The sequence below is a fragment of the Hipposideros armiger genome, unplaced genomic scaffold, assembly GCF_001890085.2.
Source record: "Hipposideros armiger isolate ML-2016 unplaced genomic scaffold, ASM189008v1 scaffold_3, whole genome shotgun sequence".
Taxonomy (NCBI): domain Eukaryota; kingdom Metazoa; phylum Chordata; class Mammalia; order Chiroptera; family Hipposideridae; genus Hipposideros; species Hipposideros armiger.
In genome coordinates this window covers 3185355-3210627 of record NW_017731353.1, presented here as the reverse complement: position 1 = coordinate 3210627, position 25273 = coordinate 3185355, and the positions used below count along the sequence as shown (strand labels likewise).

At 54.3% G+C, this 25273-nt stretch overlaps 1 protein-coding gene across 2 annotated transcripts in view; it reads right to left on the bottom strand.

Annotated features, from left to right (window-relative positions):
- Positions 1–489: 489 nt before the first annotated feature.
- Positions 490–25273, bottom strand: part of PTPA (protein phosphatase 2 phosphatase activator) — a 25861-nt gene continuing 1077 nt past the window's right edge. For both annotated transcript variants that reach the window (XM_019637993.1, XM_019638000.1), the window contains exons 2-10: positions 23502–23599; positions 20724–20810; positions 16376–16501; positions 14733–14850; positions 12737–12836; positions 11568–11692; positions 10497–10597; positions 5689–5796; positions 490–1845 (exon numbers count right to left, since the gene is read on the bottom strand). In XM_019637993.1, coding sequence (XP_019493538.1) covers positions 1768–1845; positions 5689–5796; positions 10497–10597; positions 11568–11692; positions 12737–12836; positions 14733–14850; positions 16376–16501; positions 20724–20810; positions 23502–23599 — 941 coding nt within the window. In that variant the 3' untranslated portion in view covers positions 490–1767. The remainder of the gene's footprint in view (positions 1846–5688; positions 5797–10496; positions 10598–11567; positions 11693–12736; positions 12837–14732; positions 14851–16375; positions 16502–20723; positions 20811–23501; positions 23600–25273) is intronic.

The following is a 25273-nucleotide window of genomic DNA, read 5'->3' as shown; positions in this document are numbered from 1 at the left end:
AGTCCCAAGTCCACCATGACAGGGACACAGGGGTGGAGAGGACGGAGAATGGAGGGGGCACCCCTTAAGAACTGCAGGGGCACGTTTCATAGCCAAGTCCAGGCCAAAGGCTCCCTCACGCCAGTCTGGGGCTGACCCAGGAGTCCAGAGGGGCTGCCAGTCAGCTCTGGGCATGTGCTGTGGGCTGGGCCCTGGGCCGATGACTTCACACCCTTCCTTCACTCCTGGCAAACACCCTGTGATTGTCCCCATTTTATAGATGCGGAAGCTGAGACCTTACAGCTGGGGGTACAGACCATCAGGATTTGAGCCCAGGTCTCTGCTCCCACGCCTGCTTGGGCAGCCATCACACGTGGGGTATGTTCCCGCTGCCCAGGAAAGGCTCTGCCCAGACCCCAGTGAAACAGCTCAAGCCCCAGACTCCATGGCATGAAGAAAGCGAACATGATGGAGGGGCAGATAGTCCTGTAGAGATGAAAAGACACAGTGATGGGTGCAAAACAGAGGCTTTAATCCAAACAGCAATGAAGGCGCATGGGGCTCGGGGCCGTGGGGGCACAGGAAGGGGGGCAGGAAGGCGCTGATCTAGACCCCAGGAGAGAGGCAGGCACTGAACCTCTCCTTGGAAAACTATCTCTGTGACTCGTCCCAGCTTCTGCCCAGGCCATCAGCCCAGATTCCCACTGGTTACGTGGACCCAGACACGGAGCAGATAGAAGAGCAGGCCTGGGCTTGGGTAGGGGAGGGTCTGCAAGAGCCAGGCCTGGGAGCAGCCCTAGAACTCTGGAACTGGCATGCTGCTACCAGCCCCCTAACCCCTTGGGTGGGCCTGCCCAGCCCAGCCCCTGCCCCTACTCAGAGCCAAAGTCCAGCTCGGGGGATTATCACTAGCTCATCCTGGAAGGCCAACAGGCGAATTCAGGGAGGTGGGAGGCCAAGGGCCTTGGAGAAGCAAGCAGCAGTGAGGAGGCAACAGAAGTGGCCATAAGAATGTACCGAGAGGAATCCAGGTTCTCACCGACCACACTGGCCCAAGCCCCACCCTTCCCAGCCAGTGTGCTTTGGGAAGGCAGGCCTCACCCAATCAGCCCCGAGCAAGCCCTGCAGGGCCCCTCCCAGGAGCCCAGCGCCCACCCCAAGGGCTGCTCTGGGGAGAGGACAGGTGTGCCTATGGCAGCCAGGCCAAAGGCCCACGGACAGAAAAGCAGGATGAAGCACTGGACACAGGTGCCCGCAGGCAGGGGCAGCCGTGAGGAGGAGCTGGGAGAGTCACCGGCCAAGGAGCCAGCGCTTCCCCTGCCCCACCCCACCCCAGCTTGGCCGCCAGCCTCAGCCTCCAGCCCTCAGGACACCCAGACGCCCACCCAAACATGGCTTGGGAAACTGACCCGCCCTGTGGGGAGCAAATGCTCCAACCCCGAGAGAGGCAACAGGACATGGGAAGGGAAAGCAACGAAGCAGCAAAACACCTCCCTCTCCCCACAGTGAGGCAGGACAGCCCGGGTCTCCCCACGGTCCCAGCCCCTCTTGTCGCCTGTCCCCCACAGGAGAAGTCAGGACACTGGCCATACTTTGGTCACTTCTCCCAACGTGGGTCCTTCAGCCGTACGCCCCGAACCTTCCTCAACCCTGCGCTCACCACCCACCCCAGTAAACAGCCTCTCATCAAACAGAAAGAACAGAGGGAGGGGGCGGGGGGGGGCGCAGCTGGGGTCGGGAAGGGCAGGCACAGGAACTGCAGCCTGGACGCTGGCTGCTCAGCCCCTCCTAGCACGAAGTGACAGGATGGATGGGCAGCAGGCTCCCGAACTTGAAGTGCTGGATCACGGGAAACTTCTCCAGGCACTGCGAGGAAGGAGGCGGAAAAGCAGAGGTGAGGCCTGCACTGCACCCCTGCCGAGGCCGGATGGGGCCTCCAAGGGACCCCTGGACAACCCTGGAGGCTCGGACCAGTGCAGTTCCCAAAGGTGCCCATCCAGGGCCCAGGAAGTGGGCCAGTCTCAGAGCTGCCCGCCGGCCTCTGTGGAAGGGCAAGGCTTCCTCCTGTTCCCGACCACCCCCTCCCATCCAAAGACCCCCACTACATGACAATCAGACCCACCAAAAAATGGCAGTGAGAGTGAGCGGGAAAAGGCGAGAAGGCAGCCCAAGCCCACCAAGCAGAAGCCAAGAGGAGAGGACGCCAAGTCACATCAGTTGGCCCAGAGGGGGAGTTGGGACCAGAGGCAAAAAGAGCCCTCCAGATCACTGGGGACCCCTCAGCCCAGGTCCTAGCCCTGGACAAGAGGTGTGGGGACACTGGGACACAGGCATGCGAAGGGCCCAAGACCTATTTTCTCCAATTTTCAATTTTTTGGACTGAAAAAGGCATCTTGGCACTTCAGAGTGAGACAATAAGAACCATCTGACAGCCCCCCACCCGCAGGGCAATTCCCAGCAGCCCTGTGCGTGGGGCAGAGAACAAGAGCCCTGAGCAGGGGGTGGCCCTACTCCACAAGCCCAGCCCACCAGGGCTCAGCCCAGAGCTCTGGCAGAGCGGGGACGGAGACAGCGACCGACCTACCACAGAAGCTGCCTGGTCCTCAGGCCCGCACCCCCCTGCCCTCTGGTGGGGCACTGCTTCGGCATGGCACAGGACCAGGCACAGGACCAGGAACGGGGGAGGACCCCAGCCCCGGCCCCGCTGTGCCGACCGCACAGGCCCTGGGCATTAGCGAGGTCTCACAGGCAGCAGCTCCAGGCATCCGAGGACCTGCCTCCTCTCACACCTCTGGCTACAGAAACAACCAGAATGTGGTGGGCACCTCCTGGCTGGGGCGCAACAAAACTTACAGCCTCGGAGGGGGTGAGAGTCCCATTCTATAACTGTGGTCTCAACCTCCAACCAACTTCGAAGGACAAAGGCATGCCGGGACTGGCCCAGGTTCCCTCACCTCAACAACCAGCTGCAGAAACAAGGAGTTTCTCAGGCAGCGGTGTGTGTCAGGGTAGGGGGTGGTCCACAAGGACTGAGGGAGGACAGGACACGAGCAGAGAAAGGAAAACCCTTTGTGCAGTGGAAGAATGGGGACCCAGCTCAGTGTGGGAGCAGAACTCCAGGCCACATCCAGGCTCCCGGGCCTGGGGCAGAGAAAGTGGGGAGCAGGCAGCTGGGGGTGGCCCCTGGGGGGGAGGAGGAGCAGCAGCAGATCTAGGCCACAGGGAAAGGCAGCTGCCATTGTGCTTATGTCATGAAGGAAGTGGTGGGAGTTTGTAAAAGGGGGGGCCAGGGCCCTGGAATTCCAGAGAGTCAAAGGTCAACCTCCTTCTAGCTCTCCTTCGAGAAGCTACAAAGGCAAGAGGCTTTGGGGGAGGGGGCAGGGGCAGGCGTTCTCCCTCTGCCCTCAGGGACCCACAGGCACGAAAGGCTGTGTGGGGCAAAGCAAGTCTGAGCCCCACGGCTGGCAGCGGAAGGCAGCCTCTGTGGTCAGTCCTTTCTCCCCGCTAACTGTGCCCGCCTGCGCACCAGGCAGAGCAACACCTCGGCCTGTCAAGAGGGCGGAGAAGCTCTGCGGCCCTGAGGCCATCCTTCTGAGGGGAGCACCAGCACAGTGACAGCCCTCGGGAAGGACAGGCCCCGCCACACACTAGGGCCCCAAAAGCATTTGGTTCTTCAGTTCAGAAAGGCCAGGACAGGCAGCTTGGAGATGGACAGCTGGCCCAAATCCTGAGGCCACCTAATGCCAGGCTGAAAGCCCCTTCAGCAGCCAACTCTGGCTGGCAGCCCTGGCCTTGCTAACCCCCTTCTGGCTTCACCCCAGACTGAGAACTGGTCTGAGAAAGCAAGTCTTCCCCATGGACCTCCCCTTGCATCACCAGGGAGGAGGTGATCCCACGGACTCTCAGGGACCACAGAATAAGGGCCACCTGCCAGAGTCCCACCGTCACAGAGACCTGGTGTTCCCAAAGTCGGCGTGTGCCAGCATTGTCCTGCAAAGGCGGCTGCCGCCACACAGCGCCAGGCAAGGCTGCCAGCCCACACAGCGCCTGCGTGCACCCAGGGCTGGCGTTGCCTGGTCCAGGAAGGGCGCTCTGTCATCTGCTCGTCTCCCTCTGTCTGAGCTGCAGGTAGTTTTCAGTCACTGACCTCCTTGTGTTCAACATCCATCCGCAGAAATACTGACAACTGTTACACCTCAGGCTGTTTTGTCCTCACTGCACTATCGCCATTTCCAATCTTAACTGGCTCCTCCCTCATCCTCTGTCAACTCCAGAGCTCTTTTGCCTCTGGGGAGCAGGTCCAGAAGGGTGGCAGGGTCTCCTGTTCTGCCCTTAAGGGCCCAGGTCAAGATAAGTGTAGTCACACCCAATGAGGGCCTGCAGGAAGGATAGCATTTAAGACCCCAAGCAGGAAAGGCAGCAGAGTCCTGCCTGGGTGGGGGTGGGAGGCTGGAGGGGGCCCTTCACCCCTCCAACACGGCACACAGCCCCCAGCAGTGGGGAGCGCTCAGCAAGGTCACAGAGCTCCCCATCAGCACCCACTGTGGGACTGGTGGGGGCAGGGGGTGTCAGGAACAACAGGATACCCAGAGGGCAGTGACCGGGTGCTCTCCAGGCAGGAGAGAGCAGCCAGAGTAGAGCGCTGGTGGCTGCCGGAAGGAGCGTGTGCAGCCCTGGCAAAGGCTCTCTCAGATTAGAGAGGTATGTAGGCTGGAACCTAAACACAGGATGTGAAGTCCAGAGGAAGGGGATGGAGGGGGGAGGGGGCGGAAGGGAAAGAGAGGGCCAGGCCCGGTCAATCTCAGCACCATTAACCCCTTCAGGGCCATGCAGAGCGAGCCAGGCCGAGCCCCAGCAAGCCAGCAAGCCGCAAACCCCCTTTCCTCCCTGCTCCCTGCCTCTGTTGATGGGATCTGAGTAAGCTCCGGGTGTTATGCAGCAAAACCCAGAGAACCTGCCTCTCTCCACGGAAGAGGGATGGCCAAGGGTCAAGAGATGGGCACCGCAGACAACTTCTGAGACCCCAGCCCGAGGTGAAAAGAGGAGACTTTGCTCCAGGTGAGGGACTTCACATCCAGGCCATTTCTGAGCCAAGATCAAGCAGTTCCAGGACTGATCTGCCCACGGTGTGGAAGAAGCAAATGGGAACGACAGGGTGGAAAGCAAATGTCTCCTCCCCACTTGCAAGAGAAACAGCCGCCTGGTTGGCTGGGAGAAGGGAGCCAGGGAAGAGGAGCGAGCAGGAGACCCCTCAGGAGCCCGCAGCCGCAACCCAGCAGGGGGAGCTCCGGAAACTGGACCTCTCCCTGCCTTTCTAACTTGACCAGGGAAGACCCCCTGAGTGGCCAATAAAAATGCCAGCTCCCATCTGCCCAGCGATCAGACACCAAAGTGTGAGAAGCCCCACTCTGGGTCATGCCTCCAAAGGCTAAAACCCTTTCTCAAGCGTGTTTTCATTTGTGTGTCCCCATGAGTGACAGAGCTGCCAGGGGCCTCCAGCCATCTGACAAGTGGGAATGGCGATTTCCCCCTCCCCCCACCAACAGCAGGGCCCGGCCGCACTCAGTGCAGAGCTGGGCCTCAGTCTGGTGCTTTTTGACAACCCATCCCACAGATGGAGATCCTGAGGCTGCAAGTGTCAGCGGGGCTGGCCCAAGATTCAGAGCAGAACAGTGGAGTGGGGGTGGGAGAGCAGCAGCCCCCACTCACCTCGGCCTTGTACATGCGGATGAGACCCTGGTTCACTTTGGACCAGGAGGGCACAGCACTGATGTTCCACAGCTGGTTGGAGTGCTCTGCAAAGGGACCCGTCTTCATCTGGAAAAGAGAGTCCACAAGCTAGAGAGGAGGCCACCTGGGAGCCCCTCCCCTGCTCCCCTGCAGCAAGGCCAAGCGTGCATACACATACACACGGATGCATGCACGCATAAACACGTACACACACACACACACGTGAGCACACACGCACGGGGACCAGGCCACAGCATCTGCCTGTGGGGTGTGCACACACATACAGGCACACATTAAGTGCCAGGGACAGGGTCCCCCTCGGCCTGCAAGATCCATTGGGAAAACACAAGGCCCACAGTCACCCTTTTCCTGCCACAGCCAAAAAATGGGGGGCCTGATTCCCACCACCCCATCAATCTAGCAACCTCAGAAAAATCAAATCTCCACCCAAGCTCCTAGTGCGGCTTCCTCCAAGTCCCCAGAGCCACAGAAGGTCTCACCAGCACAGGGACCCTCTCCCATTCAGATGAACAGCAGGAGTAGCCTAGACCCTGACCCTCTCCAGCCCAGCCCCACATACAGGGTGGGTTCTGCCACAGGGCACTTGGTCTGCACTTGCCACTGGCAGAGGTGGGACAGTCGAGGGAGGGGGTCAGTTTGGAGGAGAGCCAAGGTGGGTGAGACCAAACCCGGGCACTGACTGCGACTGTGAGCTGGAGCCACCTGTAGTAGATTCAGGAGGAAGATCTCTTTAGAAAGCAGCCTGACCTTGACAGGAAGTGTGAAAGGGGTGGCAACCACAGCAGCAAGGGACAGACAGAAGCAAGGACAGCTCCACTCCTGGTCCCACCTCTGGCCGGAAGTCTGGCCAGAGAGAAATTCTGCAGCGAGCCCAGGGGAATTCCCGTGCCATCAGGAGCCACAGCAGACACAGGGAGGTCTGTGTGCCTGAGTGTGCCCCTCAGACAGCACGAGGCCCACACACCTGTACTGATTAACAAGCAGTTCACGGTCCCCCTCAACACTGCCCTCCTTCCCCGGCTGATAAGCAGCATTGATTCTGGGGAATCAGGGTTCAGCACCTTGAGCCCCAGGCTTCAGAAGACAGACTGAAAAGCAAAGAGGCTAAGCTGGCAAAGAAACATAGACTTGGACTCTGAGTGCATGGAAGGTTCCAGAAGAGGCTGTGCTGGAGGCGGGGCTGAGGGAGAGCGATTCTAGGCAGAAAGGAGGGGTCCAAAGCTCTCTCTGCATATTGGGCATCACAAGAATAAAGGCCCAGGAGCACATCACCACACCACAACCCCTCACCACCCTCACCCCAGCCCCTGCCTCTGGCTGTGGTCTCTGCCTAGTTACCCACTCCCACCAGCCTCTCCAGTAAGGGCAACTCGTACAAAACTGTCATTTTACCCCTGTCATCTCCCTCCCCTGGCCCAAGCCCCCCAAAAGCCTGTCTCAACCCCCAGGTTCGGTAACAACAGGCTTCTTCCTCCAGCAATGAGGCCACAGCCCAAGTTGCTGGACAAACCCATCCTGGTGCCCGCAGGGCTTCTCCTGGGCCAGTCTCTTCACCCAGAATCCTTCCCTCCTCTATCTAAAGTGCCCTCCTCCATGGGGGCAGCCAGGCACCCCAGCCTGCAGGAGGCCTGGCCTTCACAGAGCTTTGTTCCAACAATCCCACTTACACAGGCTCCACCCCCAACTTTCACCCTCCCCCTCGCCCCGCCCCTTCCCCAAGTTCTCTGCCTTTAGGACAAGGGCCAGGCTCCAGTTCTCTCTTGCACACTTCCAGGCCCTGAGCTCAGGGATCATGGGAGCTGTGTGACCAGTTTCACAATGGTCAGGGCCCTGTGAGCAAGGAGGCACCCTGCTTTCGTGCCACAGCAGCAACTCCAGGGGACTGCTCAGCAAGGCAGACAGATGGATGCTGGGAAACCAGGGGCTCGGCTTCCTGGGCCAGCCTCACCCACTAAGGGCATGGGGGGCGGGGCCCACAAGGTCTCTCTAGCGTGCTGACAGAGCCTGAGCTCCAGAGCCTCAGTGGCCCTGTCCTCCAATCCATGGAAAAGCTAGAGATGCTATTTCTCTCGAGGCGCTGCCCCACTCCCACCCCCAGACCTTCAGTGTCCCAAGGTCTCCTAAGTCCTTCAGAAGGAGACTCTGCAAGTCTGGAAAAGGAAAACAGATGAGGGGGAAAAAGGAATGGGGGACAAGAAGACAAAAAAAAAATTAGCTCATTCTAGCCACAAAGGGAGAAGAGAAAGAGCGAGAACAGGCAAGCAAGCTGCAGTCCCGCAGTGACCCCAGGGGAATCGTGTGAGTCAGAGCAGCCATATTGAGCAGGAAATTACTCACAGACGCTGCGTTCCTGCCTCTCCACTCCCAAGAGAATCGGCCTTTTGTAAATGGTTCCTCTGTCAGTAACTGAGGGGGGATGGGGCGGGGGGTGGGGGAGGCTCTGCATAGCACCTTCCTGTCAGCTCCTTCCCTTCCAGCTGAAATCTGATCCCTCCCTTCCCAAAACTCCAAATTTAGAAGCCAGATTGAAACTGAAATTCTTTTCCTGCCTGCCCTGGGCTCTTAAAGGCGCCAGGGCTGCATTTCCTGAGGCAGCAGAAGCCCTGCAAGATGGAGTCCCTCTTCTGGGGTGCCCAGGGGTAGCAGGAGCAGGTTCCAAGCTGGTCCCCCAGCCTCGCATGAGAGCGGGAGGAGAAGCCTGGTTCCATTTCCAACTTCTTGTTTTGTTTAATCTCCTAGTTGCACTAGCCCTAGAGATTCCCAGGTCTACAGAGGGAACACCGCCCCCTTCCAGACCAAAGCACACACAATTCCACACCGGCCTCCTGGTCCCTGCCCCAGTGTCAGGCCTCGGACCTCCCTTTGTCAGGGTGCGCCAGGCCAGGTCACGAGCTCACCAACTAGGGGCTGCAAAACGCAGGACTGAGGAGGACAGGGTAGGGGCTGCAGGTAGCCCCAAAACGAGCTCTGAACAACTAGCACCATGTGCGCTGCAATCAGCAGCCAGGCCAAGTAGGCGAAAAGGGGCCCTCACTACCTTCACCTCGGCTCTGGGGGAACACACCTGCTAGCTTCCAATGTTTACCATCATACCCAAGCACCTAGACCCAGAGTGAAAACCAGACCTTGCAGAGAGGATGCAGAACAACCCATAAGTCTAGGGCCTGGCGGTTCAAGCCTCTTCCCCAGTTAAATGTTACTATTGTAAAACCTTCTCCAAGTTCAATGTGCCTTTAGTGCCACCTAGGGGCCACTGCAGGCTGTTTCTCTATCAGAGGAACCGGGTCTCAAACTTTGGGAAAGCTTTTGGGTTTTTATACCAGCATAACCAACCAAACAAAAATACAAAGCTTTAACCTGGAGTCAAGTCCCATATTCCCTGAGGCCCCGCCTGGCCTCCCTCCTTGTTAAGTTACTGACAGGGACCCTTACGTTTGGCCTGCCACTAGGGGGAGCCAAAACAGCTTAACCTTCTACCCCCAAGTAAGCGAAGCCACAGCTCAGCATAGAAGGTGCACCCCTTTCCCTCCCTTGCTCCTCCTGGGGTCTTTAGGGCCTCTGAAGATCCTTGAATTCCACTTCGGAGAGCAGCACGTGACTGCCTTTCTCGGCAGTGAGCCAGGCTGCCCTGGAGTCCTTCCGACCTTGGGCCGGCTACACTGCTGAAGGCAGCAGATCTCTGAGAATGAAGTGGTGGCCGCCCAGCCCTCAGTCCCGGGTCCATTTGCTGACTTGGAAAAACGTGTCATTCCCCTCTGGCCTCTGGAGCTTGGTGGAAGCCTGAGCCGAATGCTGACCAGGAGAAGCCTGGAGCCACGGCTGCTTAACCAGGCTTCTCTCCCTTTGCAGCGGGCTCAGAATAGGCAGCTAAGACAGCAGCCCCCACAAGTGGGGCTCCACGGGTGTGCCCGGCACAGCACTGCGGCAAGGAGACATGACTGTGGGCATCAAGGAAGAGAAAGGAGGCAAGACCCTCTCCAGACAGCTGAGCCAGAGCGCCCTTTGGAAGTCTGGGGGGCGGCGGGTACTCAGCAGGGAGGATGAACTATCCCGACACCTCCTGGAAGAAAGGCCCTGAGAGCAATGGGTCCCTAACTTTCATGTGACGTCACCTAGAAGTATGTTTAAATATAGGTTCCTGGCCCTTGTCCCCCAAGATTCTGATTCGGAAAGCGCCTAGGAACGTGCATTTTAACATGCTCCCCAGACAATCTTCAGGAAGTAGTCCAAGGCTGTGCTGTGGGAGACCCTGCCTCAGTGGGACAACAGTGCCGTTCAATGGCCCCCACGGGGTGGGCTGGGGACCCAGGCCTGCTTGTTTTTACCTCCAGCACTATACTTGGCCCATGTCCTTAGGTGCTGACAGATGTGTCCCTTCAGCAGAAACCTGTCCTGCTATCCACTCCAGCTCTCCAACTCCTGCAATAGTTTCATCCCCACATCCCCAAACGTGGACCTTGTAGGCCCCACCTGCAAGATGCCGACACCCACCCACCCACCTGCTGCATGGGTCACCAAGTCCAGCCAGTGAGCGGGTCTTAGTCCCTCAGCTCAAGTAGAAACCCCGGACCTCTGACGGGGAAAATCCTGGCGGTGAGGAGCTGACCTAACCTTTCAGAGGCCTAGGGGGCTTCCCTGTTCAATAACCCGCCTTCTGGGGCCAGGCCTGCCACCTGTGGGCACAGCTCTGGCTCCTCTGTCCAAAGCCACAGCCTCGTTCATCTCAGCCTGGAGGCTGCCGTGGGCTTCTCGCCCCCTCTCCTCACCTCGGTGATAAACAGGATGCACTCCAGGAACATGTAGTCCTTGTGATTTTCATTCACGGCCTTCTCATCCACAAAGTGCCTGGGCTCCAGATACGGGTGATCTGGGAACAGCAAAGAGCACCAGGGTTCAGAACCAGGCGCTCACACCACCGGGGCACCTTGGTTCACACAGTCGACACCCATCCCAGGGCCACAGTCCTGCCCATATGCCCTCAACACAAGACCTCGAGGGAGAAATAATCGGCCTCGTGCGTGTGTCTATTCTGGTGTAATAAGCTCCGGCTCCGCTGCTTTCTAACCATGTGCCTCGGTCCCTTCACCTGTGCAGTGGGGATTAGAACAGTACCTCCCTTGCAGGACTGCTGAGTGCCACCTGACAGCCCTGGGGCCTGCCCACGTGTCAGTCAATGCTGGCAAAGATGCTTCCCAGGGTCACTGAGAAGATTTGGGAGATAATCTACCTGAAGCCCTTAGGGCAGCGCCTGGCACAGAGAAAATACTCAGCAAATAGTCACTTAATACTCTTTTGTAGACAGTTAATCCTGTCAAAACAGAAGTCATCACTGTACCCTCACCCACTTTGGCTTGCACATGGGAAAGTGGGGTAACCACCAGAGAGTGCCCAGAGCAGCAGCCCACTGCCCAGCACTTGGTGGCAGCTCTCTGATGGCCCCATGCACACGGCTCAATAATGACAGCGCATGAAGTTGGTCACCAAGCCAAAGAGCCCCTGGTTTTCAACATAAACCCCTGTAGCTGCTGCCAGGAGCTGGGGTGGATTTCACACAAGCCCATTATGCGCCAGGCAAGGGCCCCTGCTCCAGCCCATGTCACTTCCCATTATCTCGGCGGAGCTCTGCCTCCGCCTCCCTCAGCCTGCCACGCTGGCGCGCAGCAGCAGGTCGACAGCAAGCAGCCTCCATGAATAGCCAGTCTAATGCCTGCTTTACAAGCTGTCACTGTCTGGGCAGGAGGAGAAGGAAGGAGAGGACGAGGAGGGCGGGGTAGGGAGGGGACAAAGAACACACTCTGGGGAGTGGGGGGAGGAAGGGATGTGCCCCCCTTCAGTACCTATCAGCTGCGAACTGCCCCATATGAAGGGCAGAAACTGGAAGTCGTCCAGGCCCCATACTCCCTGGCTGCCCGCTGGCTCCATCCTGTATGTTTTCTGGAGTTTTCGCATCACCTCAAGGTACCTGCACAGGAGGGTGGGAAAGAGAGGGGAGGTAGCAAAAGTAAAAAGACAGTCCCTTTGGGAGCACAAGGTGGCCGGAAATAACGACCTAAGAATGTGACTGGTCTCTATTTCAGTGAAAACCTACACGCACAAGTTATGATCAGCTGGTACTCGAAATAATGTAACTTTATTTTTTTCTCCCACACTCAGCCTTCTTTTGGCCCAGGAAAGGGGCAAACCACCACCTGGGAAAAGGAGCTAGTGCCATGAACTCCTGACAACGTAAGACCCTTGGCAGGAACCTCAGCTTCCCTAACTTGGGCTTGCCCATCGGAAAGCTGGTAGGTGCTGAAGTAGCTCGTTTCTTAGGTCCTTTCAGAACCAGCCTCCGGTGTTGTCAGGAGCTCCGTCCGAGTCGTCGTGGAGCTGCAGCGCTGGCATTGCCGGAGTGGGGCCTGGATGGGCACTGTCCGCGCACTCTGGTGACTGAAACTCACCTGCGCTGCTGGGCAGGTGGTTTGGGTGGTGAGGGGAGCAGGTCAGATCACAGCCTGACCACCTGGGTTCACCTGGCTATGTAACCTCAAGTGAACAAATCTCATTTCTCTGCACCTCAGTTTCCTCATCTATAAAATGGAAATGACAGCTGCTACTTCCTAGGGTTGTTGAGAATTACAGTCATGCACCACTTAACAACCGGGATACGTTCTGAGAAATGTGTCGTTAGGAGATTCTGTCATTGTACGAACATCACAGAGCGCGCGTGCGCAAACCTAAATGCTACAGCCTAGTACATGAGTTGTGTGCAAAGCTCATGCCTCCACGTGGTGAACACCACGGCAGTGTTAGCAGTCATTGTGTAACCTTTCCTTCACTTGCTCTTACTTGAATTTGAACCTGTTGGAAGAAGGAAGCTTGGATACTCCATCCACAGCCAGAGCTTGATCAGGACAGGACGAGAGAACCCTCCAGCACCCTGTCCCCATCTGACAGTAACGAGGAAAGAGACCCCCGCGCTCCTCCTCCCACGGGCAGCCACCCCACCTGCCCTCCTCTTACTCACCGATTGAACACCTTAAAGACAATAGCTATTTGGTCATCCACCCGGAGCACCCCAATCTTGCAGAGACAGCAGAGGAAAGCAGCAAAGGCTGCTTCATGTCCTGGGGGAGTAAAAAACAGCCGAGGTTGACAGTCTACCAGAAAAAGGGGTGGGGGTTGTTCTTGGTCTCACCAGTGTCCGAATCACTGATAACTGCCCCTTTAAGAAGGGAGGTCAACATGAAGATAATGGGGCCTCTTCCCTATCTAGAAAGACCTAGGGTCTTTTAAGAACCACCAGTGCTATAATTCTACTCCTAAAAGCCCCAGGCTGCTGGCTTCTTAAACAGGCATTTACATTTTATTTTGTAGGTTTATCCCACACACCAATTCCACCCTATTTATTGAGCACCTACTATGGGGGCAGTCACTGTCCATGTCAGGCACTAGGGAGGCAGTCCCTGTCCTTGTTTGATAGTTTATGACAGACATTAAATATACAATCACTTCCATGATTCTAGCTCTAAAGGAGAAGGATAGGGTGACAAATGCAGGATATCAGAGGTGGACCCTGACATACGGGTTCAAGGTTTCCCTGAAGAAGTAATATTAATCTGACAGATGAATAAGAATTGGCAAGGCACGGGGGTGAAGAAAGCAAAAAGAGCATTCTAGCCTGAAGAAACAGCATATGCAAAGGCCCTGAGGCAAGGAAACAATTCAATGTGTTTGAAGAACCCTAAGAAGGCCAGTATAGCTAAAGCAGAGGACAAGGGAGAAAGTGTAACAAGATGAGGTTAGAGATCAGACAGGCCTTAACAGCCATAGTAAAAAGCTCAAGCTTTATCCTGAGAGCAACTGGGAGCCACGGAAGGCTTCTCAGCAGGTCACATTCTAAGCATGGTCACATTACAGGGTCAAAGGGCACGCCCCTTCCTTTCCCAGTTACGTCAAATAGGAACAGTCAGCACTACAGAACCCACCGACTAGATTCTGGGCTGAATCCATGGTTCAGTGTCATAGGAAGCATTTTTGGAGGGAGGTGAAGAGAGAATATTTCAGTGACTTCCTATCCTAGCTCTGCAGAATGGTCTTTCCAAGGGCCCGGAAGATTGTGAACTGTTACTTTCACCTGCAGTTTCTGATCATGACCAGTCCGAGTCCAAGTCACCATCATTCAGGGGTAACCATCACTCTTGTACACCTGAGAGCACCTAAGAGTGGAAGAAAACCCCACCCCCTGCTGACCTGGCCACTCTCCCCTCCAGGGTCTTTCCCTGTTAAGTCTTAGTCAAAGCTCTACCCCGGAAAGTCTCAAAATACTTGATAAACCTGTTCCCTGGCAACATGGGGAGCAGACACAAAACTTCCTCAGGGCCCAGGTCCAAGGCGGCCCTTCTCCAGGCGTGCCTCTGTAACACAGTTCCTTTTGAGGATCCCAAGCCCCAGCAGCACTTGCATTTGCCTGCTTTTGGGTAAAAAGTGGGGGAAAGGTGAGCCTACCAAAGCAGGGATCCTCTCAGCCACTCCTTGGCCTAGAGAACACTCCCCTGTTAGGGTGCCCGCATGCTGCCTTTCCTTGAGAGCTCAGAAACACAGGGAATGCGGCTCGGAGCAAGGGGCAGAGGGAGGGGGTAGCTACGGTGCTGCCGGTGGCTGCCATCCTCTCTCATTTCTCAAGGCTTCTATAAGCAGTTGCCTTGAAAGATAGTAAGTGCTCAGTAAATCATTATTTTGGTGATAATGGTGAGCTCACAGAGGGACCATCTTGATAAAGAACAGGAATCCAGTCTGAGCACAATACAGGCAGCACACATATGGCATCAGCTCCCCCTGGTGGACCCAGCCAGGGCTGCAGGGGCAGCACGAGGCCTCCTTACACCCAGCAGCACTGCACCCCAGCTGGCCCTGACAGGCTGCTTGCTCAGGGGGCCCTCAGAGACAACCTGAGAGCAAAAAGGAAGCAGCCCAAGAAAAGACCGCAGCGAAGCGAAGAAAGTGCTGGGAATGGCAGGTACCTGTGCCATAGTCGATGCGCGTGGAGTTCCCCACTGACTCCTTTAGGTAAACAGCCACCTCAGGCACAGCAGCTGCCAGATGGGTGGGGACCACTGTGGCCACCAAGTTTTCTGCTTCCTGATAACACAAGAGACACAAAGTGGTGGCAGCAGATTAGGCAGCATCCCAGTAGGCAGGCGCCAAGGGGCAGCATCTGGCTGGGGCCCAGGCTGCCATGCCAGGCGGCCTGGCTCCCTGCTCGGATTGGCCACAGAAGGAAGGGGAGGAATATTTATTCTTACACAACAGACTACCCTGGGGTGGCTTTTCATCTGCTGACCTTTCCAGGTGACAATGTTCTGGTGGCAAGACAGCAGGGACCTGAAAAGGAGCCATTCAACTCTCCCATTAGGTAATTCATTGACATTCCCATAGATGTCATCTTTCTTCATACTTCCAGCAAGGGAGTTTGCGCCATATGTCCACCAAAAGACGTATGCAAGGATGTTCACAGCAGCATTTTTATAGCAGCCAGAACATGGAAACCCACAATTGAAATGTCCATCACCAGTTGAATACATAAACTGTGGTATGTTCACACACTGGAGTGCTATGCAGCAATGAAAAAGACCCACTGTCATGCACAGCAATGTGGATGAGTCACACAGACAGAACGTCAAGCAAAAAAGCCAGACATTTACATGAAGTTCAAAAACAGGCAAAAATCTATCTCCGAGAAAGAAATCAGAAGAGCTGGGGGGATATCAACTAGGAGCAGGCACGAGGGCCCTGCTGGAATGCTAGAAATGTTCTAAGCTTGATACGGATGGTGGGTGCACGGGTAAAATCATGGTAAGTTGTACAGCTATAATTTGTTAGCTTTAAGTTATAACTCAATAAAAATCTTAAAAACAAAAAACTTAGCCCATGAGCCATCTTAGAATCCAGAATTAGCCCAGGCTACTCTGAGGGAGGGAAAGTGTTCTGCTGGGTCCTTGCGACTTTCGAGAAATTAGGACCCAACTTTCTCTAAGTTCAGTCCATGGACACCTGGGATGAGAACCTCCTGGAGACCTGGTGAAGACCTGGATCCCCAGGCCCCTCTCCAGGCCTACAGACTGTTTTTCTAAAGATGGGTTTGCGATCCTGCATTTGTTTGTTTGCTTTGAACAGGTATCGCCTTTGTATGATTAAAAAATAAACATGTTTTAAAAGGGATGCACTGAGAAGTCCCACCCCACCACTGTTCCATCCACCCTCCTCTCCTTTGTCCTCAAAAAGAAACCACAGCTTTATCTGCCTTTTGTGTATGTTTCCAGCGATGTTTCTCTATACAAACTGAGTATGCAAACATATCTTTTTCTTCTCCCTCTTTCCTACCAAAAGGCAGCTTACCATGCGCGTCACAGGCCTGGCCACTCTTTAACCTGACAGTAAGTCACAGAGTCCCTTCCCTGAGTTCCCTAGCCAACCTCCTCATTCTTCCTTACAGCTGCACAGTGCTCCATGGGTGGAAGTACGGGTTTATTTAATGGATCCCCTGCCAACGGAATATGCACCCACATGGTGATTCTGGAGGCCGCAGAGCTCCCAGTGATGCTGATATGCCTGGAAGCTCCGCCCAGCCCAGCCCAGCCCCCAAGCCTGTCTGTGGCAGCCTCACCTCATCAAGTTTGGCATACCAGGTCCTGTAGGCCTTGTTCCCAAATCGAGAGGGCTGGTCCACTGGAGGAGTCTCATCAATCCACCTGTCCAGCGTGTTGAGAAGAGCAACCAGTTTCTCAATGGCCTGTGGAGGCAAAGTAGAGGAGGCCAAGCCAACAATGACCAGTGGCCCCAAGCTAGAGCCACAGAGGGAAGTCCCAACTGCAGTTGGACAATGACCCCAAGGCATGGCACTAACTGGCATCTTCCTTGCTGTCCCCCTTTCTTCCCAACCATCCTGAATGTGAAAAAGGGGCCAAGGGAGCACAGTGAGCTTCATGACAGGGACCAGCACTAGGTCAAAGGGACAGGTGTGGCTTCAGCACCTGGGCTGTCTAGCCAGCCTTTCCAAGAGGAGCTGCTGGGTAAGTGCTAATTGCAGCCCTGACCTTCTTCAATAGACTTTAGTGGGGTCTTTGTTTAGTACACAACATCTCCTCATCACAGAAAATAGAAATGTAAAAGGAAGAAAACAAAAGTGACCAGTAACCCAGCCACCCAGAAATAAACACTATTAACATTTTAACATACTCTTCTAATTCGTCTTTTTCTAGTGTTTTCTGTTGCTTATCATGGTGAGAATTTTGAAGGCAGCTGAACCTGGATCCAAATCCCAGCTAAAATACCATTTAGTTGTTGCAAGACCTTGAACAAGTGACTTTAACTCTCGGCCTGTTTCTTCATCTCAAAAACGGGCATAATGATAAATACCTCCTAAGGCTGTGACAAGGACTAAACGGCAACCCATGAACGATGCCCAGCACGGTGCGCGGCACAGGGTAATGGCTCATGGTTCGCAGGGCACGTGCAGCTTTGTAGCCTGCTGTTTCCTCATTAACCTTGTTCCACGTCAACGTGTAACTAATTTTACAATGCCTTCTAATAAGAGAATATTTATTATACAGTGTGCTGCAATTTATTTACTGAAGCCCTTGCTGTGAAATGTCTGGGTTATTTCCAATTTTTCACTACCACAAATAACACCATGGTAAACCTGGCAACTCACCTTTGTGGAAATGCTGGGTCAGAGGCGCGAACGTGGGTCGCCTTCGTAGGGGCGCCAGCATTTGAGAGCCCACCCCTCATGTCTACCTTTCCCACGGAAGGCAGGGACTGAGGGGCGGAATCGGTGTCACAGGTCAGGGCAGCATTGGTACACAAAATGCGACTCAGTGAGGGAATCAGGTGAGGCTGCCTCCCCAAGCCACAGGTCTGTGAGGATGTATGGCTAGGAAAGTGCTCCTCCCAGGTATGGCTTACAGAAACGAGCGGGTGGCTCGGGCAGCGCACGGTGCAGAGGACATTTGAAGTGAGGCGGCGGCCCTGGGAGGAGGGACCCTGCCAAGAAGCGGATCGCGCCTGTGTCTACTGGGCACAAATGGTAGAAGGAGACACCTCCCGGAGTTCCTGGCACTGGTAGAAATCAGCAGGGTGGTGCCCACAGGAAAAGTTGTGACAAGGAGGGCAAGACATGGTCAGGTCTGCCATTACAGAAACCACAGAGAAGCTTCCCGAGAGCTGTCTGTGTACTTGGGGGGACGGGGAAGGTGGGCTTGAGCTAATGGAATACATGTTAGCCAGTGCCCCCCACTGCATAGACCCAGGAGGCACAAATCTCGTCGCTGTCCATGTAAATGGTGCCTCCAGTCATTGTGCAAACTGACAGTGGCGCTCCCTCAGCTCCCTCTTCCCTATGCTTGAGGCCAGGGAAGAGAGAAAGAGATACCTGTAAGAGGAGAACGCTCCCTTTATATCTGGCTGAGGCAGAGGACCACAGTGACAGAAGGCTGCCTTGCTGAAATGTGACAAAGTGCTGCCAGACCCTGGCTTTGTAAAGAAGCAGGGGACCAGGAACACTGATAAGAACAGAGCAAACCTGACCCCGTGCAGCACTGGGGCGTGGGAGGGGTGGCGCAATAATCCCGGCCCCAGGGAGCACCAGCAAGGCCCGTCTCCCGCGATCCCAGCCTTGGGTGAGGCTCCGAGGGGGAGAAAGCAGCCCGGCCCCAGCTGCTAGCTCAGCTAGGCCAATCAATAATTAAAATACTCCTAGCTCCTCTTTCTGGTGATGGTTTGGGGGGCTGTCTCTGCTGTTTGGCTCATTGGGGAAGAAGGGATAGAGGGGCGGGCACCGTGGGCTGGAACCCCTCAGGAACATGAAGAACACTTGGAGCTACACTCCTTCTCCACTGGATTTCATGGACAAGTAAAATTTTCTTCAAACTTTCACTTACCAATTTTTTATTTTGCCCTCATTTTAAAAAATCAAATAGAGCAACAACAAAACATCAGCCTCCTATCTACTATCACCTTTATTTTGCAAAAACTTGAACCCCCAAACAACAGGACAGACATAATCTCAAAAGGAAGGCGAGCCCTCCTAATACGGGTCGGCAGGCTCATGTCGCCCACGCTTGTTCCTTGCTGCGGGCAGTCTGGAGGCCCCCCGAGGCCATGCTGCCCTCTCCCCAGCTGCAGCCGCCAGCCCTGCACTAGGAGGCAGGAGTGACAAGAAGCAGGAGGCCCAAACTGCACTGGAAGAGAGCCCCGACTGCGGACCGAGGCCACACACTGTGAGCCAGGCCTCCTGCTGCCCCTGCCAGCAGTGGGTAGAAGCTGGGAGACCAAACTAGTCACCTCTGTCCACCAAGTGAGCAGCAGCCCACAGCCCCGGCGCTGGATGAACCCCAGCTCAGGAACAGCCCTAAATGAAGCAGCCACACTACTGGAAATCAGATCTGCAAAACAGCTAGTAACGATAATACCATCTAGTCTGTGCCAGGCATTGTGCAAAAAAAACACCCCACATATGGGATCTCAGCGAATCCTCCCCAGGGGCCATGAGTAGGTCTGTGGCTCTTCCCACTCTACAGATGAGGACATAGAGGGTCAGAGGGGACAAGTCCACTCAGCTCAGAAGTGAGAGGTTATCAAAACCCGGTCAGCCTGACTCCAGATCCCAAGCAATTGCCCATGCTGCAAACCGCCAAGAGGGCAGCTCCTGGGCTAAGACAACACCTGCTGGGTGTGGACAGCTACCCTCAAAGCCTCAGGGGCAAATAAGGGACTTGAGAAGGATTGGGCCGCTCAGGATCTGCTGGGGTAATTACAACACTCCCTTTAATTAGCCTTCCTCACCACACTCCCCAGCCCACTCAGCACAGTTAAGCACCCCTTGCCACAGGCTCAAGGAGGAGCCCTCTCTCTCCTCAGTCGTCTGTGCCCACGGCCAAAGTCCCACAGCACTGGGCAGGCCCAAGAGGAACCCAGGAAGTCACTGGTGCGCCAGGTCCCAAGAGAAGGCTATCAATCCCCAGCACAGGCCTGGCTCCCCACAAGTGACAGAAGACGATCTTGGCCACCAGCAATCAGTTAGGGCCCAGGAGTAGGAGGGTTAATGGGGCAATGTGAACCTCAGGACAGGTGGAGAGGCGGGAGCCAGGCCTTACCCAACAGGCGGAGGCTACGGCTAGAGTGGCTCCTCAGGCCCTGGGGTCTGAGATAAGAGGCTTGTGGTGGTTCTGGGCCACGGGAACAGGAATCCAAGAGGCCACTGGAAGCCTGGGACTCAGCCCTGGAAGATGGCACGCAGCAGAGCAAGCAGCCCGCAAGACCACACCTTCCCACAGGTATCAGCCTCCCCACAGCTCTTGGCCTCCCTGCACAAACAGCCAAAAGCACCCACCTAGCAGTGTGCGCCCTTCAACTCAGAACTTCCACTCTCAAGAGTGAATCCTTAGGAAATAACGCCCACAGATCCAGGTGCAAGAATATTCAGAGCAGCAATGCTTAGGGAAACCACCTGCAAGTCTACGGTTATGGAGTTGTCTAAACAAACAAGGGCAAAGGGCATGGCTCAAGGAGGCAGCCATTTCCACACCAGGAGAGGAGGCACTCACAGGACAGGTCTGGGTGACCCGCCCCTGGGAGTCAGGCGTGAGGGGGAATATGGGGAAAGGTCAGCTTTTTGGATAATGTTCTACATGTTTCTATTGGTAATGTCTTCAAGTCAGTACATTTACTTCTTTTGTGATCTTTTTTTCATTTAAAAAGTTATATAAAGACACCAGTTAGCAAAAATGCAGGCTATAACATGGCATGTTTACCTTGATCCCAATTTTATAAATAAACATCTATTCACAGATTTAAAAAGATTAGAAATATCGACACCAAAATGTGAACCACACATGTGCTTGGGGAATCTTCTTTTCAGCACTGGCCCTGCTGTGGGCAGTGAGCAGTGAGCACACTGTGCCTCTGGAGCTATTTCTGGACAGGCCCTGCTGGAGGCACCCTGCCCGGCCTACCTCAGAGACTTTGTACTCGAAGGTCAGCTTCTTCCCCTTCACACCTTCGTTGAGGGTGAGGATGAATCCGATGTAGTCGGCGTATGCCTACCAAACAGAGGGGGGACAGGGATGTGGAGAGGGCGGTCAGACCCCCACTCCCTATACCCTAGCTGGCCCCCAGCTCCACCCAGTTACCAAATTGCTCCAAGCTGCCCCTGGCTCCCAACCCGGTAGCAAGAGCAATAGGAAGGTAACAGCAAGCACCCCGCCCCTACACTCCATCCAAAACCACTGGTGAGCCAATGATACCAGGGTGTCCAGCCAGAGTTGACTGTGCTCACTATTGCTGCCATCAGTTTCTTACACAACCCCACGAGATAGATACTATCGCTGTCCCCATTATACAAATGAGAAAACCTAGGCTTCAGGAGAAGTGACTTGCCCAAGGTCTCCTAAGACCGAGATCTCATTAGATCTCAGCAAGCCGAACTCCAAATCAGAGTCACCAGGTACTCGACCACTGTGCTGTACCACCAGGAGTCCAAGGAAACCACCAAGGGTCCCTCCCCTGGTCATCTTCCAGGTGTTTCCCTCACCAGACAGGCCAGGCTGTCCACCTGCAGTGCAGATGCCCCGCTCCCACGAGAAGAAACTGTTTTCTGCCCATGGCTAGGTCTCTCAGCACACCCACCCCCAGCTTACAACTGGGCACTCTCTTCCCTGTTGGGCTGCAGGCTATACTCAGCACAGGGATAAAAAAGCACTAAGGTGCAGGCCCCTGGAGAGGCAGTTCCTGGGAATGAGCAACTTCTGTTCAGTCTTGTATCTTCTTCATCCCTTAGCCCCTCACTTTCCTCCTTATCTAAGATTTAAGGGTGCCAGGAGCACCCACAGCAAGCCCTGCGATGAGCCATGAGAACCAGCCTCTCAGTTCCTAGAAGGGAGCATTCCTACAGCATGATCCTTGCGCTCGTCTAGGAATAGCCGCAGGTGGGACTAAGGGGTCCCAGGGCAGGTCTGGTGGACCACACACAGCTGCTCTCCCAGCCCAGGGCAAGTCTGAGCTCTTGTCCTGACTACGGCCAGTGTCCACAATCACTCCTGCAAAGTACACTGGGATGCAAGGAAAGGGAGCAGCAAGGGGCAGTGTCACCCTCCACAGTCCCTGCTCCCACATGGGTCTGGGTCTCTTAGTGACTAAAACTCAGGACACTCTTATGAACATGACTGTGTGCAAAGTCTCCACCAATGCCGCCATCATCATTATCACCATCATCATCACAACAAGAATAAAAATCACACCTACTGCTCAGTAAGGCTCATTGGGCCAGGTGCATTTTGGGCTTTAAATCAATTAAGTCTCCAAACCCTATTTTATATTAATAGTAGAGGAAACCGAGGCTTCACCAGGTTAGACCTTGCCTAAGTCACAAGAAGAGAAAATGGCAGCCCGGGGCTTTAAGCCCTGACCCTCTGACCCCAAGACCATGCTCTTGGCCACTGTACTCTGCTGCCCAGTGAAACTGTGGGCCACAGCAGAGAGTCACTTGCCTGGCCACAACAGGTCCACACACTTCACTGCTGAGCTTCAGAGGGAGTGAAGGCTTCTATCAGGTATGCTCAACATGCACACTGGAAAAAAAAGTGACCACCACTTCCCCAAAAGAGTTGCTACCTAGAGCAGAGCTGGAAAATTTTGCCTGCAAAGGGCCAGACAGTAAACACAGAGGGGGCCAAAAAAATGTATACGCATTTTAAGAAAGGAAAAAGCTATATTAAAATTGTAATATTCAATATATACCAATAACGAAAGATAAATGCAAGTCATGTGTATGTATATTTTTGGCACCCCCGGTATTTTAGGCTCCACGGCCCATACAGCCTGATTCATATATTCTCAATTCAGCCTTTGTAGCATGAAAGCAGCCATGGACAACCGATAAACAAATGAGCGTGGCTGTGTTCCAGTAAAACCATATTTACAAAAACAGGCAGAGAGTCAGGTTAAACTGGCAGGCAATAATTTACCAACCAACCTGTGGCCTAGACCAATGTCAGCATAGCAGACTCCTCATAAAGAACCTGCCAAACTTGCCAGGGACCCCCCCCCGAGCTTGCCCTTCTCTACAAGTGACACTCCCCACCCTGGTTGAGCAGATCAAGTGTTGGTACCTGGCTGGAGCTGGACCCAAGGCCTTCTCTGGGTATTTGAAATTGGCTTGCTTTATCTTATTCCCAGTCTTTCCACAGCCTGACCATAGCCAGGGAAGTACAAGCTATTATCATCTGCCCACCATGACGGGGCAGCACAGAAAGCTGGTCTGCCCCATGCTCTAGGTCACAGTTCCCAGGTGTTTTTAGGCTCAGCCACTTCTCTGCACTAGGTTTTCATGTGATAACCTCCTCTCCCTTTGATACAATGGCTCCCCAACTTGCTGTTACTTGTAACCAAGAATCGAAGTGACCTACTGCATCATTTAGGACACTCCCGTTCAGCCAGTATAACAACACTCCAGGGGCAAGGGTGTATGAGAACCAGGAGCAGAACTCTCCAGGGTTACCCTGGCCCCGGCCCCCAGGGACCTTCCCACTGAAGCATCTCTGAGTGCTGCCCCGGATAGGGAGGGACAGTCATCGCCCCTGTCACTTCTCTCCCTAGCTTCTAACAGCTCTGGCTCCAAGAGCAAGAAGGATCAGGAGCTCAGAGCCCCAGTCATGACTACAAAGCCACTGTCTTTGAAAAAGCCCAAGTTTCTCATCCCAGTTCTGACCCTACAGTGCAGACACCACTGGTACCTGCGAGCGCTTCCATTTGCCCATGTCGGGAACCGTGTGGATCTCCTTTTTTGGAATGATGAAGTTCTGAGCAGCTGGAGGGATATCCTCCGAAGAATCTGGACAAAGAAAATGAAAAAGCAAAGAGATAAATAAAACCCTCCCTCCTACACACACACACACACACACACACTCTTAAACCAAGACTACAACACCCAAGCCCTACTGTAAACCAGACAGACATGTATTCCCAGGACAGAGTATTGGCTCGTTAAACCAAACCCTCTGGCCTCCTGCCTTTCCTTTCTCTGCAAGGAAAGTAAGGTATCAATTGTTGAGGGAGAAAAGTGCCTGGAGACCTGGAGACCTAACCAGTAGGAAAGAGAATCAGATAAGAGCAAGGCAAACCTCTACCTAATTCAAAATTCAAACCAGGGTCCAAGATAGAGACCAGAAACTCTCTTCCTCCTCTCACCTGTTCTGCAAGCCCTGTTCCCAGAACGCAAAATTGAGACCCCCACGCACACACACTATTAGTAAATTGCTATTTTTAAGTAAGATGCTAAATAAAAAGCTTTGTAGGTCAGGCTGGTAACCTAACCACATTGTTTTTATAGAAAAATGTGTTCCACATTCCAAATAATGAACTTGCAAATGATCTTTGGAAACAGAGCCCTTTTGTGAGTAAGTTGGAGAGAACGGCCTCCTGCAAGGGGATAGGTCTCCTGACATTATTTCACAAGGAGGAAAACTTCCAGGCCAGGAAGGCTCTGTTCCCAGGGGAAAGGCTACCCTATAGGAAGCATTGCAACAAATCACTGATGAAAACACACAAATCACCAGAACATAAAGTTCTAAAGCAAAAACACAAGCCTTCAAACTCAGGACTATGATAAATGAAGTCAGACCCACAGTCTCTTCCTGCGTCGGAGTCTGCCTCTGACAAAGGGACCACCAATGGACAACTGGATCCCCTAAAACCTCTCCGTATAAGATGGAAACACCCAGTTTTAGAGATGTTCCTTAAAAAAAAAAAACCCAGGGAGTCAGTATAATGTATGATAATACACTTACGAACCAGCCCACATATACAACCTGTACCACTTTTGAAAAGGTTAACAGTAATCCACACTGACTGACTTACCGCCATGTCCCATGCTTCGTCCACGTCGTCTATGGGACACACACTACAACTCGGTGAAGAAGGTACAGTAACCCCATTTTAAGAGATAAGGAAACAGGCTCACAGAGGGGCTGCGACTCGCCAGGCAGAGCCAGGTCTGTGTAACTCCAAAATCCAAGGTTTTCACCACTACGCTGCCTGAGTTAAGTAGTTCCCTCCACTTGTCCCAAAACAGCCTGTTTAGACTTCAAAGAAGGGCCATGTCCAGGGAACCTGGACCTTTCTAGCCACAGCTAGCCTCCCGAGCCTTGGAGCCTTCGTCTCTTTCAGCGCGCGGGTTCCCTCCCCGCGCCCCGACGCCCCGCCACCAAGTTCAAAGACCGTCATCTCAGTGATAATTCTGGTTGCCCTGTATCTCCCGATGTCAGACCAGGACTTCTAAGAGAACATGCTCAGAAGTTCTGTACCAAATAAATGTCTGCTGTCGAACACCCTAACAGACCATACCCAGCTCTTTGTTCATCTATTTTTTGGGGGGTGGGGGGTGGGGGTGGGGGAGGTCTCTTTGGATCTTCACAAGTTTATGAGACCTTCCCAGGGATCACAGAATGCAAGACAGAGTAAGTAGAAGGAATATCTAGTGCTTTCAAAACATTACTTATGTTTGGCC